This window comes from Diceros bicornis, chromosome 2, assembly GCF_020826845.1.
Source record: "Diceros bicornis minor isolate mBicDic1 chromosome 2, mDicBic1.mat.cur, whole genome shotgun sequence".
Lineage (NCBI taxonomy): Eukaryota > Metazoa > Chordata > Mammalia > Perissodactyla > Rhinocerotidae > Diceros > Diceros bicornis.
Window position 1 is genome coordinate 17,343,501 of NC_080741.1, and position 17,652 is coordinate 17,361,152.

Genomic DNA, 17,652 nt, shown 5'->3' on the forward strand with positions numbered 1-17,652 from the left:
AAATGAATTCTGAAGTTTAGTGGCTCCAAAGCTAGATGAACATTCAAGCCATCTCCCTGGAGAAAGTGGAGGTTCCATCATTTCTGGCAAGAATAAACCTCAGAGAGGTGGAGCTGGGCTCCAGGAAGACTGACGGCAAAGCCGGAGTCTAGGACAAAAGGCCGAGTGTCAAGAAGCTGCCCTTCTGGGGCTCAACTGCTCAATCCTCTAGCATGGGAAATGTCTTACGGACCACCAACCTGGTGCCGTCAGTCCACGTCATCACCTGGGCAGCCAGTGAGGTCCCTTCTAGGGTGTGTATGTGTATTCAAAATCCAACCTTTGCCAACTTTAGTCCAATAGTTCCCAAACTTCGCTGCACATTAGAATCACCTGGGGAGCTTTTAAACATCCCGATGTCCAGGTCTCACCACATACCAAATAAATCAGAAGATCTGGGTGTAGCAATCAGACATCAGCATTTTTTCAAAGATTCCAAGGTCACTCCAGGGTGCAGCAAAGTATGGGCCCCGCTGTGGCCCTGGGTGGACTGGTAGAAGGAGATGGAACCGGCAGCCGGGGAAGCAGGCTCGAGCCCCAGCTTTGCCCCTTATGTGTGCCTAATCTTCAGGCACTAACTTCACCTACTTTCTGAATCTGCTCAGTGCAGGGGTGGAACTAGATAAATATTTCCCAGGCTACAGTTCCATAAAACCCTGCCCCTCAAAAATACGGTTCCATGGCATTTAATAATTTTAAAAGGGTTTCTTTATTTCAGGATTTCTCATGGCCTTTATAATGCTAATATGTGTAGTGAATCTCCAAGAGAGTGATAAAGTGCTCAGTATTTCCCAAATTTATTTGACCGTGGGACCTTTTTTCCAAGGAGAACCTATTAACATTTCCCAGAACCGGTCTACTTAGAACATTCTTGGGGAGATGATGGACTACGTGCGTCTTTAAGACCCTTTCTGGCTCTCATCGTATTTGAATAATTTTAGCTTTTGTATTCCTCCACACTCCTATGGGGGCTGCAGACGGGTAAATAATTTGTGGGGGATGGAATTGTGTGCTTATTTACAAGTGCTGTCTAAGAAGGCATACAAGCTCCACACACGTCCGAGATTCTTGCTGAATCAGTGTGATGCCTCTTCCTGCTATGTTGTTTAAAGTGCTGGCTGGCTGTGTTCTTTCCATCTGGATGCTATCTTTGATGCGTTGAGTTTAAAAACTTAAATGGAGGAGAGACTCTTGGTGATTAGGCAAATGACGTATGGCTCTGACTTTGAAGAGCTCTCATTGGGGCCTGGAATGGATCTCAGCCTCCTCACTGCACCTCCAGCCTCCCCCTCCACCTTTCCAGGGTGCTCCTCCGCCAGCCTGGTTCTGTAGAGAGGCAGAGCTCTGCGGGTGAGGCTGGAAATCAGGACTCACACCATGGTCAACAGTAGAGAAGGAGCCTAGATTTCCACCCACAAGCTGGACAGAGGCTTGCGAGACAGACTTACTCTGATGTCATCTGGGCGACCAGCTGGAGGGAGGTGAAGCCGGCGGTGAGGAAGCTGTCCCTGTACTGGACCATTTTGATGGCACTGAGCCAGTCATCCACGGTGGTAAAGGCCGTGAAGTCTGGGATGGAGCGGTCTAGCAGGGGCTGGGAAGGCCTGCGAGACAGAGAGGAGCATGTGACCCCACAGCAGCAGTGGTGCCTGAGTAGACCACACTTCGAGTGGATGGTAGACTTCGTGGAGGGCAGCACCCCTGGCAGGATGAGAGTTATGGGGGAGCCTTGAGCTGACCCTTCCTTCCTTACAGAATCCTGAATTGGCATGGCTTGTCAAGGCCAGGTGGCCAGTCCCCCTGCCTCTGGGCCCTGTCACATGTCAGTCAGCCAGGCAGGCAGACTGACACAGCATGCAGTCTGAAGGGAAGGGAAGGCCCACAGCTCCTTTGTAAGCTGAAATCTAAGAGCTTCACCATCCAAAGATATGATTCTTTTAAAAATATATGCAGTTCACTAAAACCTCCCCAAACATATTGGTAACATATGTTTTCCTGGTTCCATCCTCAGCGACTTGAAAAAAAATGGAGCAGAGTAGCCCACCACTGACCTTCTCCAGCACATTCTCAAAGCAGACACCCAGGTACCCAATCCAGAAACCAGACACCCTTGACACCTAGGCCCAATCCTTCAGCAAGTCCTAAAGACTTTCCCTCCAAAATCTCTCAAGCTCATCGACTTCTTTGCACACCAGTACCCTGATTTAAGACATGACCTTCTCTCTCATGATTACTGCAGTGTTCTCCCACCAGTCTCTCTTCAGGCGTGCTTGCTCTCCTCAACATAAGGTTCTCACTGTAGCTGGATGCTCTTTTAAAATGCAAATGTGATCATGTCAATAACCCTCACCCCAACCCTGATCCACATCACACCCTTTAGGGGGCGCTCATTGTTCTGAAAATCAAGCCCCAAATTCTTAGCAGGGCTTAAAGGCTCTGAGTGTCTGGTCCTTACCCACTTTGCCAGCCTCAGCCCCGACCCAGTGCCCTCACAAACTGCTCTCCCAACACACTGGCCTTGTCCTTCCCACCCTCGGGCCTCCGCACATGCTGTACCCTTGGCCTGAAGCACCTGTCCCTCTACTCCCATTCAGTTAATGCATCCTTGCCCTTCGGCTCTCAGCTTAAATAATACTCATCAGGGATGCCACTCTGACACCAGACTACGGTATATGTTCTCCAAGCCCCATGCACCTGCCTGCCATGTGGCTTCCAAGGTCTCAATTTTGCATTTCTTTGGGTGATCATCTGATTAGTGTTTGCCACTCCTCAATGATTCCAAGCTCCAGGGGGGCAAGGACCCTGTCTATCTTGCTCATTCTATACTGCCAGCAATGGGCACAGTGCTTGGCACATAAGCACCCAATAAACTTTGGTCGAAAAGATGAATTAATAAATGAGTTAACACTGCAGATGTACATTTGACAGTTGCCGATCCTAGCTGACAGTTGTTCTGTGCATTTGCTCATAACAAATCCCATTCCTTTGTATTTCTCTGTCCCACAGCAATCAGGGCCTTTATCTGCTGATACATTGGCCAAGGTTCCAAGTCTGCAGCTCTACCTGCCTAGGGGACTGGTATGGTTAACAGAAAGGGTGCCTTCTGGAAACAAGATCACTCAGAAGTGGGGCCTCATACCACTCAGATCAGATACAGCTCCACTGCTACAGAGCCCAGTGCCCAGCCCATCTGAAGCCAAAGGAAGGTAGAGACCCAGACAGGTATCTTAACATCTGTCTACAGCCCATGCTGGAGGCAGGGAATATTTTAGAAAGATGGAAGAGAAAAAGGAAAGGAAGGGTCTTGGAACTTCTTCAGTTAGTGGATAAGCTCAGCCACCTCACCCTTGCTCTCAATAGACTGAAAGGCTAGCAGCCTTGCTATCGGCCCTGCCCCTGACTATGAGACCACCCACGTCTAGGTCTACTAGACTCACACGGCGGTGATGGTTGCCACAGTCTTGAGACTTGCTGGGTTCCGGATCATCTTGTCCAGGGTGTTGACAATCTCTGCAAAGCGGGGCCGGCTGTTACGATCCTTCTGCCAACAGTCCAGCATGAGCTGGTGTAGAGCAGCTGGGCAGTCCATGGGTGGGGGCAGCCGGTAGTCCTGCTCAATGGCATTGATGACCTGCAGTGACACACATGATAACAGGTGTGACTGAGTGATGAGCCACCAACAAGTGAATGACTTTTGTGAATTAGCCCCGGAGGATGGAGTCCCCTTGACCCAGGTACCCTCATTCTGTGCTCACATACCTCCCACTGTGATGGATTCTATGTGTACTTGGCTTTTCCCCCTAGAATGTGGGCTCCTAGAAAGCAGGGACAACATCTGATTGTCCTGTTGTGTCCCCAGGGCCTGGCACAGGGTCTGATACACACTAGATCTCTGTAAATGTTTATTGAAGAGTGAGCCCGTGGATGGCTTGAGCTTCTCCTCTCTTTAAGAGGACATCAGGCCCAATTCTGCCTCACTGGCAGCTGGTGGCACCAGAGGAGATGAAACAATGGCACACAGACAACCTAGTGAACACACTATTTATAAAGGACACCCACCAAAGCCTGTGGTGGCCTTGTCCTTTCACTGCTAAGGGAAGAGAAAGGGAGGAAGGAATCAGCATTTGATGAAGGACCTACTCCAAGCCAGGGACCCTCTAGATGCTCCCATGCATTATTTGCCTTAATCTTCATGAGGCAGCAAAAGGAATTGGGTTAAAGGTAACTTGGTTAAACAAATTGGCTCTGTACAATGACAATGGTCAAAATAACAAGATGATCCAAAATGAATATCTCTAATCAGGTTTTGGTAATTTTCACAGACTCCAGTGGATAATTTTGTAAAGACTGTAGGATCTTTCAGTACTTTCGTCTGTTTTTCAGTTTGTTGTAAGAGTATTTGACTATTTACTTCTTAATTTCCAATTCATTTAAATCAATTATGCCTGCTCTGTGCTTTTTGTAATAGCCAAAATAATTGTGAACGACCCAGTGCTGAACATATGAACGTATTATGGTGCGCTCTTCACTCAATGGAAGGCTTGGAATACAACACAGGCCTTAAAGTGATGTTGTAAAAATGTACCTATTGAAATGGAAATATACTCACATTGTAAGATTAGGCAAAAGAGCAGTCTGCATAGCTGCAACTATGGTATAATCTTGCTTTTGTAAAAAACAAAAATCAAAACAAAACAAAAAACAATAATTATACACATGCATAGAAAACACCTTGGAAGGACACATATACCGTGGAGTTGACTGTCGTTGCCTCTGGGCAGGTAGACACATGAATGCTCTGTATGTTTCTCTTTTTGTTTGTTTGTATGTTTATTTTCTATAGTAATTATGCATTGCTTTTATATTAAACAGCTAAAGCACTTAAACAACAAAGGAGATAATTTGGAGTTCAGGGATTTTCAGATGTTTTTTGCCTCTACTTTCAAAAATGTCAGATTCATTTCAACGGATTATTCTTGCTTTTCTTTTTCTTTCTTTCTGTTTTTTTTTACTTTGTAAATGGGTCAGAAAGTGGATATTTTCAATCAGTTTATGTTTTTACAAATTCTATGCACAGTATATAGGACATGATATGGGGCATGAGATACTATAATAAACGGAAGTCATTAGAGATAAGCAAGGTGTATGGTTCCTTCTATTCAATGCAGCTGAAAAACAAATAAGCATACAAACCATACCAATATTACCACTAAACAAAAAACCAGTGAATAGGAACATTCACTTTTGAACAATATGTTGCACCACTAACAAATTTTTATCTCTGTCAAACTGTTGGCAATCAGTTGTCAATCAGCTGCTATCATCTTAGGAGGGCATTTTAGTCCCATTTTCCCCATGAGGAAATGGAGGCACAGGCAGTGGAGTAAGTTGCCTGAGGGCACACAGCTAGTAATGACAGGGCTGGGAATTAATCACAGGGGGCTCCGGCAGAAATAGAAGTATAATGATGTACACCTGAAATTTACACAATGTTATGAACCAATGTTACTGCAATAAACAAAAAATTAAAAAAAAAAATCACAGGGGGGTCTGATTTTAAGTGTTGAATACCTTGAAGCCCACCTAGCCCTCTGTGGGATTGCCATTGTAAGCTCAGCCTGGAGAACAGTCCTTGGAGCTGTTTGATGACTTCATGGCAGGAAGCAGGGGTATGGAGCTAAACCAAGTTATCCATGAGGATGAGCGGCTGGGCATCGTTCCTATCAGCCTGGCTTATCATCCAGCACCTTTTTCTAGCTCCTTCCAGGCAGCCAGATTGAGGGGCCCTGTCGGAGTCCCCCTTCACTGCAGAGACAAGTGGGATTACCCAGGGAATGGCCCCACAAGCTCTTTCTTCGTTGCCCAAAGACAAGCTAGGTGGGGCCAGCAGGACGGGCTAGTGTCTAAGTTCCACTAGGGCCCCCCCAGATCTTCCAGTGCAGGGCAGCTTGTGTTCTCCTAAACTGCTGGCATCTCTGCTCAAATCGTTTGATGCCAGAGCCCAGAATACTGATTTTCCCCACTGACAAGATGACTCTCCCATATGCCTGTGGCAGGAAGGAGCAGTGGAGTCAGGGCATTTTTGTGGAGGCAGCTCCGGGATGTGACCAGCTGGCCCAAGCACTCCTGGCAGAGCATCAGGAGACTGGGGACCCCGTGCACGTGCTGAATCTTCTGCCTCTGAGTTCTAGACTGAATGCTACTTAGCTACTTTTCCCTTGTCTCCTCAGCACATGACCTCATGGGAATTTTTGGAAAACTGTCCTAGCGTTTGTTTTTATATTTCCTGTTTGTTTGGTGTGCTGACTTTCTTTTTAAGAGGACATCAAGGAGCCACTGATTCCTCCTCCCTGCAGGTCAGCCAGGAGCGCAGATCTACGTGCTATGTTGGTGCTGGTGTGGCACTGTGATTAGGGGCACAGACCTTGGAGGCCTGGGTTCAAATCCTAGTTCCGTTTCTTATTAGCTCCAGGACCTTGGGAGAGTCATGTGACTTCCTGAAACTGCACAGATGGGGTTGTTACAAAGGTTAAATGACACAACGAGGTGATGCATGTTGAACACCATACAGGTGAGTAGTAGAAAGAATCTCCACATCACATGGAGACTGTCATTTCTGCCACGTCTATTACAGTACGTGTCTTCTCTGCAAAGAGGGGTGGCTGGTCCATGCTGCTCATGTGGAGGCCCAGGAAGATAGTGTTTGAAAAGCACCAAGCACAGAGTAGGGACTTAGTCAATGCCACCTTTCAAGATAGAGCCTAGAAACCCGTCCCATGCTCACGTTTGCAAAATGGGACTTTATTCCGTTTTCTATTTCTTTTAGATAATTTTGTTTTTATTACTTGAATTGATACTCTGGGGACATTGAGGCTTCTTGCACATATGATAAAAAAAAGCCTTCACCCTCCACCCAAAAAAAAAAAATCCCTAAGTCATTAATTGACGTGTGGGTAGCACTTATCTACTCAAGTCTTTCATTGAAGTGCTACACCTTTGGAGAATTTTATCCTTTTTTAAAGGATCTGGGTGTTGTCCAAATTTACTGAGTGCATATAACTTATAATCAAATTAAAACATTATTATTTTTAGGCCCGGCCCCGTGGCCAAGTGGTTAAAGTTCCGCACACTCTGCTTCAGCGGCCCTGGTTTGCGGGTGCAGATCCCGGGTGTGGACCTACTCCACTCACCAGCCATGCTGTGGAGCTGTCCCACATATAAAGCGGAGGAAGATTGGCACAGATGTTAGCTCAGGGCTAATCTTCCTCAAGCAAAAAAAAAAAAAAAAAAGAGAAAGATTGGCAATGGATGTTAGGGAATCTTCCTCATAAAAAAAAAAACCACATAATTATTCCAAAAAAATAATTGTGGGGGGCCAGTAGTAGTTAAAGTTCGGCACGCTTTGCTTTGGTGGCCCAGATTTGTGGGTTCAGATCCCAGGCTAGGACCTACACCACTCGTCAGCCATGCTGTGGTGGTAACCCACAGGTAAAATAGAGGAAGATTGGCACAGATGTTAGCTCAGGGCAAATCTTCCTCAAGCAAAAAAGAGGAAGGTTGGCAACAGATGTTAGCTCAGAGCCAGTCTTCCTCAGCCAAAAAAAAAAAATAATAATAATAATAATTGTGGTCCTCTAATGGGGCTTTGGGATCATTCTCTGTCACTCCTGCCTCACTAGCAAGTGTGAAAAACAGGGAGGAGGGATGGAGAAACACCTTCAGTCTGGCTGTCTGATGGTTCAAAACACCAGTGACCATGTTTGAATTGTGTGGAAAGATACGGCCCAAGGTTGGGGGCATAGGGTGTCTTACCGAGCAGAACTGAAAATCAGAGTGAGTCCTGGGCCCCTTTCTTTGGTCTGTCACAGGATGAGATAAATGGATGTTGAAAAGACTGGAGATTAGAATGAGATCAGATGGCGCTTCTAGACAGCAGGTGAGGGTGAGGGTGTAGGTTGTGAGAGAACCAGTCTGGGCAACTGTCCCGGAGCAGGCTGCTGGCTCACTTTGAACGGTCTGCAGCAACTCTTCAGGCTACTCCGAAGGCCTTGGGGCTTAAGGGGTAGGGCCTGGGTGGGGTGAGGGGCTGCTTTTATTCACTTGTACCCAGAGATGGCAGGTGTGGGGATTGGGTGGGGACCAGGGGCAGGTGATCTGACCCCGCTGTGGGTCTGACCTCAGGCACCTGGTGAAGCACCTGGAGCTCCGCTGGAAAACAAGCAGGGACCCCCTCTTGCCCTCACGTCCTCAGGGGGCTCCTGGCCGTCCCCAGACATGCATTTCCCGTTAGCGAGTTGGGCAGCGGGCGGCGCCGACTCAACCTTCCACGCGGGAGAGTGAAGTAGAGCTCAGAGCGGTGGAGGAACCAGGGCAGAGGGGGTTAAGTTGAGCTCTGATGTTTCAATAACACCGCAGCTCCTCTCCACAGACACTGCCACTCTCATTATCTCTGTCAATCAGATCCAAGCCGCAGAACTTCCAAGTTCTCTCTCTGGCTGACAAACCCTCTGTACATGTTCAAAGACCTTCCTGGGCTCCGGAAGCCCAATTACCAGCACTCCAACTTACCTCTGCAATTCTCTTTCTTAAAGCCTTTCAATCGTCATCTGTAAAATTCTTTCCTGCCACTGCCTCAGTGGTTTCTGATGAGTGGGGCTGCGGTCAGAGCAGCTGGGAGCCCCTCCTGCTCTCTCCCAGGCCCCATCACAAGAAGCTTTCTGAATGGGCGTGAAGTCACCTCCCACCCTCCAAGGAGAGAAGAACGGCACTTAGGACAATGCTTAGGGGCTTTATTTTGGAGAAATCCAGCAAAATTAGAATAAACTGCTGCTCTGCAGATGTTCTTATCCCTCTGAGGCCCAGCTCAAGCGTCAAATATCTGGGAAGCCTTCCTTACTTCCCCCACCCCAGTGTTCCTGCAGCCCTCTGTGTGTGCCACTGGACTGTAAACCCCCCAACAACAGAACCGGCAAGCACAATGCTTAGTCACAGTTAGCACACAATGAGTGTTTGTTGAATGAATGACTTGGGAATTCTGAAAGTCTAATTTCAGAAATTCCATTTGTTTTCAGCATAGGTGAATGCATTTCCTGAGAATATCTTAAATGCCAAATCTTGCCTGTCAGACAGTTTCATAATCTATTCTATGTGCTGAATTGTTCTTAATCGGATTAAAGTCTCCCAGCAGGACAAAATGGGTCTGCTCTTTCTGGCTAATATTTATTGCTCATCTAGCTGAACGTGTGGACGGAACCAGGGTGCAGTGCATTTCATGCAAGCAGCCTTGGCATCAATTCCGACACTTACTGATTTGACATGCCATGGGGGCAGAGGCGAGGCATGGATAACCATAGGTAATGGAGCACCTAGACTCCACACTTGGCTGGCATCGGGGCCTGGTTAAGGATGCAGCCATTTCACTCGCTCTGGGCTGAAGCCACTCTGCTTATGGCAGCCCGGGGCACTGTCACAGTAGCACCCTGCCTCCTCTTTCCAGTCTCACTGGGAAATGTTTCTGGGCTCCCAGATTGCCACCTTTCTCAATCTTTTGAGCAACTGCCATGGCTCTACACCTCCGGCTGGAGAGAGGGCTGGCCGAGGCCAGATTTCTCAAGTTTGCCAGGGCCTCAGAGCCCACCCAAGCCTGCAGGTGCTTAGGCGCAGCTGGTTGCCCAATGGAACCAGATCTGGACTGGGGACAGCCCTGCCTCTCCTTGCTTGTAAATTGGGAAAGATAAGAACTGCCCCCCAGGGTGATGGGAAGAGCTGGCAAAGAGCAGAGATACATGGGCTTTGCATGCTGTCATCCTCTCAGCTCCGAGAGGGGGTCTATATTCAAAAAACAAAGGAAGAGCCATCCTGGGGAACAGGCCAGGATCCAAGGCACTGTGGAAATCCAGGTAGGACTTTCCATTGGGGCCTTATCAAAACAAATCATCCTCAAGAGGCTTCCCACCTTTTGGTATTTATGGACCAAAGGATCCCATGTGGAACACCCCGAAAATTCATTTCTACTTAAAGTATTTCAGATGACCCTTCTCTTTCCTTTCCCACCCTTGCCCCTGGAGGGCAGCCTGGGGATGTTGATGACCTCCACCCAGACAGGCTCCCATTCCTGGGCCCGTCTGAATCTGACCAGCTTTGGGAAGCTTGCTTGGCTCCTCCTTCACTGAGAGGTGACACAGGATCCCAGAGGGGTGGATTCTCAGGAAAGAAGGGCCCTTTACAATTCCTTTCTTTAAAGCTAGGAGGTGTGAGTCCCAGACAAAAACTGCACCTGGCTCCATGCAGCGCATCTGTCAGAGGCAGAGCAGGCCTGGAAGCCAGACCTGGCCTCAGAGCAGCATGCCTTCCCTGCTGTCACACATGGTGAAGGAGAACACAGCTGGGCGCTTTGAAGCAGGGCAGAATTTCCTGCTTAATTCTGGGCCTGATCTATTCATGGTCCACAGCCACTCAGAACCAGCTCACTGTCACCTGACTCTGCCTGGGCACCTTTATAGGCTTTAGGGTCATTGGGACTGTCATATCTCCATGCCAGGCTCTTTGATTAGTTCAGACATTGGTGCCAAGGGGGTCCCTGTATCCCCTGCTCTGGGCTCCTCGAGATCAGGTTATGAGGCTCTGAGCTGAAAACAGAGAGGAGGGCTTGGGATGCCACTGCCTGCGGGATCTCTTGGATGGGGGTTTGTGACAACCAGGTGCTGCAGACACTCACATCTTGGTTGGACATGTCCCAGTAGGGTCTCTCTCCAAATGACATGACTTCCCACATGACAATCCCGTAGCTCCAGACGTCGCTGGCAGACGTGAACTTGCGGTAGGCGATGGCCTCTGGAGCTGTCCATCTCACGGGGATCTTCCCTCCCTGGAAGACGAAGCCCCACCGTCAGGTGAAAATAAACTCGGTACACATTCCTTCCACTCCCTCACTCCCACGTCTCGTGAATCAGGACAGCCAGGATGGTCCATGCCCATGGGCTGGCCTCCATTCCTGCACCTGAGTTGCTCAAGAAGGATCTGCGTGGCCTGTGCTGATCTCACACCACATGTGGGCACACCGCATGTGAGGGGAGGCTCGTACTGATGCTTCATTTGCCCCCGAGTTCCTTACATGCTGGTTCTAATGTCACTGTCAGGTGGGAGGAGGGAGTGGAACTGTCGTAAACGCACTACAACAGGAGATTCCATACTGGGCGAGACTGGCTACCTGAGCCATGAGATGCAAGTTATGGCTGTCTTTATTCCACAGCATCGTAAAAGTCACAGCATTTGGGTCAGGAGGAAACAAAACCAATAAAAAAGGAAGCAAGTGGTGAGCGATACTTCATGGGGGACCTCCTACTACAGGGTCACACAGCACTGCCCCTCGGCCCCATTTGCCTTGTGCTCCATCCCTGAGGGAAGATTTCCACACTCTACAGCCTGCAGCCAGCTCTGGCCTGCACTGGGTTTGATGGGCCCAGTGAGCAGGTCTCTGTAGACCTTGGCTGCCCTCCCTGCCCTTCCGTGGAGGTCGACATCCGGAGGCTGGAGATATGCTTTTCTAAAGGGCCACTCTTCGGTTTGTTTCTCCTTCTTGACCTCCAACCGCACACTGGAAGTTTCCGGCTTGGCTCTCTGCTTGGCCCTTAGCTTGTCAGCTAGACTTTGGCCTATTTCATTCCCCTAAAGGATTGATATCCATCCATCCATTCACTTGCCCTGTCAACAAATAGGCAATGAGCACCACTTTGTGCCAGGCCCTTTCTGAGGAGCTGGTGTCCCAGAGATCAGTCAGGGGCCCTGCCCTCAAGCTGTGCAGGGAGTGGAGAGGCAGACGAGAAAACAGAAACTTAAAATGTATTGTTTACAAAATGGAAAGTGATGAGGGTGAGGCTGAGGGTGATACAGGGTGTTCTGAGAACCAGACGAGACACCCTAACACAGGCAGGGGTCAGGGAAGGTGGCCAGAAGCAGTCAGAGGGGCAGTTTCCTAGAGCCTTTGGTCAGGTGTGGATACCAGTATTGCCCCTTTCTACCTGTGTGACCTGGGGCAAGTTACCTAACCTCTCTGTGCCTCAGTTTTTCATTGGCAAAATGGGGATAATGATGGCACCTCCATAGGTTGTTGTGGGGATTAAGCAGGTTACTATCCATATAGCACCTGGGACAGGGCCTGGCATAGAAAGTAAGTGCCGTACACACGTTAACTATCATTCACTCCACTCAGCCCTAGAGGATGAGTAGAAGTGAATTTAGCAAAGTGATGGAGGGAGGAAAGTCCGGGCAGAAAGGAGCGTGTGCAGATGTGGGGGTAAGCGAGAGGATGGTACTGCCAGTGATCCAGGAAGGCTGAGGCAGGGATTCCCAAGGGGGAGGTAAGGGGAGGTGAGCCGAGAGCAAGGCACGCTGCGTAGGCCACTGATGCCACTTATAGAGGTAAAGGGGGGCCCTCGCCAAGGCTGCCCTCCACAGCTCATCATGCTCTAGAACAAATACGATCCTCATTTCCAATTCCTCATGCCAAATGCCAGGCTTTCGCTCCCATGGCCCTTTGGCGATGCCTGGACTCTGCCTCCTAATCCATGAAACCCGCAGCTCCCTCACGTCCCTTCTCATCTGCCTCTAGCCTCTGCTGAATGAGGCTATTTTTATACTGACCGTTCTCACGATCTGTTCAAATCACCAGAGACACATGTTGGACTTTAGTAAAAATACCTTAAAAATGTATAAGTGGTTAGTCTGAGCGCAACTGAGAGAAAAAGGAGCAAGCTGCAAAGCGTATTTTTATCTGGTTTCCTCCCCAGGCCTGGGAGGAATAAAGGCGATCTGGCCTGGGTCTTCCTTGGCACACATCCAGCTTTCCTCAAAGAAGATAGTCCTGATTTCCCCGGGGATGATGGCAGGCTTTTGTGATGGGTGATGTCCTCAGCTCAAATGCCAGCAATGTGACAAATGCCTGGAGGGCAGGCTTGGGCTGCGGCTGCAACAGGATGCTCTGTTCTCACCGTCGCCCAGAACATGAATGAATTTACTGGTTTTATCCACACGGTACCCATGGCTGGGAAGAGAGGTGGAAAATTCGTCCAGCGAACCAGGAGTCATCAAACACCTGGAGGCTGGTGTCCAATAGGTCAGGGACCCCATGCTGTGTGTCCCCACTGGAGGAGGGGGTGTTGCCTGGAGAGAGCCTGGGGCTCCCCCAGAGGAGAGGGGTTTCTGCTCGCTCGAAATATCTGGGTTAAGTGAGGTAGAGAGCAGGATTTTAATTAGTGTGGCTCTGTGTGTGTGTGTGTGTGTGTGTGCGTGCATGCGTGTGTGTGTGTGTGAGAGAGAGAGAAGCAGAGAGGGAGAGGGAGAGGGAATGAGACTGTGTGAGTGAGAACTTATCAATACGTGTGTGCGAGAGTGAGAGATACACAGAGAGAAAATGTGGTCGTGTAGGTCTGTGAGTAACAGAGGGTTCGGGCTTCTCTTTGGCGTGTGTCTTTGTGTCAGGAGAGGGGGAGGGGAGATGGAAGTGTGGTCCTTCTGAATTTCAAAGTGGCAATCCGGAGTCTGAAGGTGTCCTCTCTGCCAAGTCTGGAGCAGACCCCGGGGGCTGCCAGTGACAGCTGCTGAGCTGCTCCCCCTTGCATGCAAAGTGGCCGTGCCAGGCCCCTGGCGAGGCGTCTCAGCCCTCCTGCCACCTTGCGCTGTTGGGCCTCACTGAACACAGAGTTGGGCCTGTCACCGCCACCCCCCATCCCAGCAGGTGGCAGAGGCTTCCAGAAGAGCTGCCCTGGACAGGCAGGTGACAGCTTGTCACGACCGGCTCTCCCACTCAGCCAAGAGAGCAGGAGATGCTGACCTCCGAGGCAAAACAAAAGGGAGGCCAAAGTCAGGGGAGCAGAGGGAAGGGTGTTTTCCTCCTGGGAATTTTAAACTTTCCTCCCAGTTTCACAAACATCACATCATCAGCGTTGCCTTCTGATGCTCAGAGGTAATTATGGGGATGATTATTTAACTTGTCTCCGATTATGTGAAAGGAAATATATTAATTTAGAGGATGATGACCAGCCCAAAGGATGGTGTTGCAGGAGGCAGGGTTTCTGCTAGCAAGGAGGGTCCTCCTGCTGGAAGAGAAGTCTGGACCAGAAGGTCCAAGGCCAATGCATTCACATGACTGCAAAGTGCTCTAAGAGTTCCTGGCTCTCACCAGTGCAGGAATGAGGAAGGGCTCAGAGGAGTGGTTCGCTCTGTTGGATGGGAAGGAACATGAGGGAAGAGGAATTCTCAGGGGGTTGAGGAACAGATGAGGCTCACTGGGAAGGAATCTGCATCCATATGGGCAAGGAGGGGCTGACACTGGGCTTGAAGAGACATTGTCCCCAGCACAGGCTTTCTCTAAGGCACCAGATGACTACTTCCCCCAGGGATGCTGAGGGCCCAGGTCTGCATTCTGCAGGGACCAGGATTCCCCAGAGCTGCCACAGAGGGTCACTGTTGGGGTACAGGGGAGGGAGAAGGAGAGAGGAGGGAGAGGCACCTCACCACATCAGGGCACTGAGCTCCCTGCATGACTTCATATGTCGACCTTGCACACACAGCTTGGCATTGAATGGTTGTGCTGTCAAGAAATTCTTGAAAAGTTTGAAATCCACTACTTCAGAATAATCATGCCTTAACTCAGGTATAAGATAAATTATAAACATTGTGTGTGTGTGTTTGTTATCTGACGACCTAAGAGAAGATATCTGGCAGCAGATTAATTCTAACACCGCCATCTTCAGGGTCACCTGCTGATAACCCACACCCACACCTGCCAGCAGCTATGAGGCCAACATGTGGAAAGTCTGTACAGGGGTACTTTAGTTCCTTAGCCTCAGCCAGTCTACAACAATATCTTTGCAGCACCCACTCTGCCCAGCATTCTGCTGAGGACATGGCAATCATGAGACTCAGCCCCACTCTCATGGAGCTATGGATGTCCCCAATGCCACCCAGCCAGTTCACTGTCTTGCCCCAGTGAGATTAGATAGGCACAGCTCATAGCTTTGGTTCTAGAACCCACACAATTGTGGAGTTTTCTAGGCCAAAGTCTGAGCACAGGACTGATCCCCCTTGCTCGTTACCAATCCTAGAGATGGCCACAGGGTAACACTTCTGTGTGTCTGGGCATTGCTACTGTACTTTTCTCCACCATCTTGTGTGAGAAGAAGTCTCAGTCAGTATATAACATGAACCTAGACACTCATAAAAACTGAGTATGGTGATCATGGACTTGTTCAGCAAATATTGGAATCATGCTGCATGAGGAATCCCCTTGAAGTGATAGGTTTGTGACAAAGATCGTCATGCGATGGCTCTGAATTTCATAATGCCCACTGTCTAATAGGTTTATAATATATAAAACATATTGGGGTTGCTGCGAAGATCCAACATGATGTGTATATGTAAACCACCCAGTACATTATTGTCGCCATTAAATAAGAATTTATTGAGAGTTATATTTTGGATTGTGTCCTCCAAAAGATATGTTCAAATTCTAACCTCCTGTACCAGTGAATATGACCTTATTTGGAAATTTGGCTCTGAAGATATAACCAAATAAGAGGAGATCCTACTGAATTAGGGTGGGTCCTAAGCCCAATGACTGGTGTCCACATAAGAAGGCCATGTGAAGACACAGAGACACATAGGAGAGAAGAACATATGAAGATGGAGTCAGAGATTGGAATGATGCATCTACAAGCCAAGGAGTGCCAAGGATTCACAACAACCACCAGAAACCGGAGAGAGGCATGAAACAGATTCTTCCTAGAGCCTTAGGAGGGAGCATGACCCAGACAACACCTTGATTTTGGATTTCTAGCCTCCAGAACTCTGAGAGAATAAATTTCTGTTGTTTGAAGCCACTCAGTTTATGGCGCTTTGGTACAGCAGCCACAGGAAACTAATACACTGAATATATTCAGTTTTATCAGGCGCTAGCTTAAAAATACTGTTGTTAAATTCCCAGGTGGCAGATCCACCGTGGGCTATAATTAGGAGGCAGTGGGATTTGGGAGTGAAGGATACCTCTAACATTTAGATTAAAGCCCAGCAGATAAACCGAGGGCCCTCTGTATTCCTCAGTGCTGTATCAGACCCAGGCCAGCCTACCCCTTGAAGGACTGCCCTTTGCCCAGCAATGTGAGTGCCGTGCAGTGAGGATTCAAGGGGCAGCACCATGGCACGTCCACTGATGTAAGGAAAACAGTCAGAAGGCAGCTCTGATGAGGATCCCGGAGCCACCATCACTACTCCTACTCACTGGAGAGGCCTGACATGCCTGAGGGAGAACCTACCCTCACACTCTCAGTCCCGGACCCAGGTGGCCACTCCAGGTCTAGGTACCTGTATCTTAACTGCACCACACTGACTAAAGGCAATGTCAATACCCCTCTTCTCGGCACCCCAGAAAGCCTCGCCTGGTGTCTCTCAAGCTTGGCTGCCCATTGGAATCACCCTGGGGAAGGGTATTTTTTTTAATGGGTATTCTAATTTATTCAGAATCTCTGGGAGTGGTGCCCAAGCACTGGTAGGTTTAACCTGCTTCAGGTGATTCTAATGTGCAGTCATTAGTCACAACAACTGGCCTGGAGCAGTGGTTCTTAAATTTGAGCGTGCATCAGAATCTCCTGGAAAGCTTGTTAAGACACATCACAGGGCCCTGACCCAGACTTTCAAATCTACTAGTTCTGGGATAGGGTTTGAGAATTTACGCTTCTAACAAATTTCCAGTGTGGTTCCCACATTTTAAGAACCATTGGCATAGATCAACCCAGCATAAGTCACGGATTGTGTGAGGTCTCATCTTGAACACCAGCTCTGGTCATTGTTAGTGGCTGTGTTGAGAAGGATTCTGAGGCTTCATCTGGCCTCAGCAAGGAAGAGTGCCATGACTGATGAGCGATGTCTGCCACGGGTGAGGGAATGGCAGCTATTTCCCAACACTGCACCAAATGTCAAAAGATCTTAAAATCATGGGGGAAAAAAAGGCAGAAAGCTGGCTTCGCCAAAGTTTCCATCAAGTATATCTGTGGCCTAGGGGAAATGGAGGGCGAATTAAGGTGAAGTTCACATTGCATAGCAAGCGTCCTTCTGGAGTGGCAGGATAGACTCTCCCCTTGGAGCAATGACCATGCTGACGGTGTGGTTGACCAGCCTTGGTGGGGCATCTGCCGAGAGAGGGGCTCTGCGCAGCCCTTTGTAGACAGTTCAGACACAGATGGCCCTGCCTTCTTCATGGGACACGTCCTCCTGTTCCCAGTCACTGTCCGCGCTGAACCGAGCCATCTAATGTGGCTCTAAGCGGTAAATTAAGAAGGTATTTTCGAATGAATATCTCTATTTAAAAGCACTCTGAAAGTACACTGACCCATTTTCTCCAACCTAATCAACAAAGTGATATTTTTTTCAGATAAGGCTCGTATCAGCCAAGAAGGAGAAGGAGAAGGAGTTTCTGTCTAAAAGGTTATCTTTCTCTGAGTGTTACCAGCTTCTAACAGCCAGCGGAAATGGCTTCAGGCTGCTGAATTGCGACTGAGTCCATATAATAAAGAGGCTGTTCCTAGTTCCCCAGGACGCCAGGAATTTGCATGAAAACAG

At 48.9% G+C, this 17,652-nt stretch overlaps 1 protein-coding gene across 1 annotated transcript in view; it reads right to left on the reverse strand.

Moving 5' to 3' along the window:
- EPHB1 (EPH receptor B1) overlaps positions 1-17,652 on the reverse strand; it is a 137,303-nt gene that overhangs the window by 3,201 nt on the left and 116,450 nt on the right. Inside the window, exons 10-12 of the mRNA XM_058550348.1 lie at positions 10,757-10,906; positions 3,477-3,670; positions 1,488-1,643 (exon numbers count right to left, since the gene is read on the reverse strand). Coding sequence (XP_058406331.1) covers positions 1,488-1,643; positions 3,477-3,670; positions 10,757-10,906 — 500 coding nt within the window. The remainder of the gene's footprint in view (positions 1-1,487; positions 1,644-3,476; positions 3,671-10,756; positions 10,907-17,652) is intronic.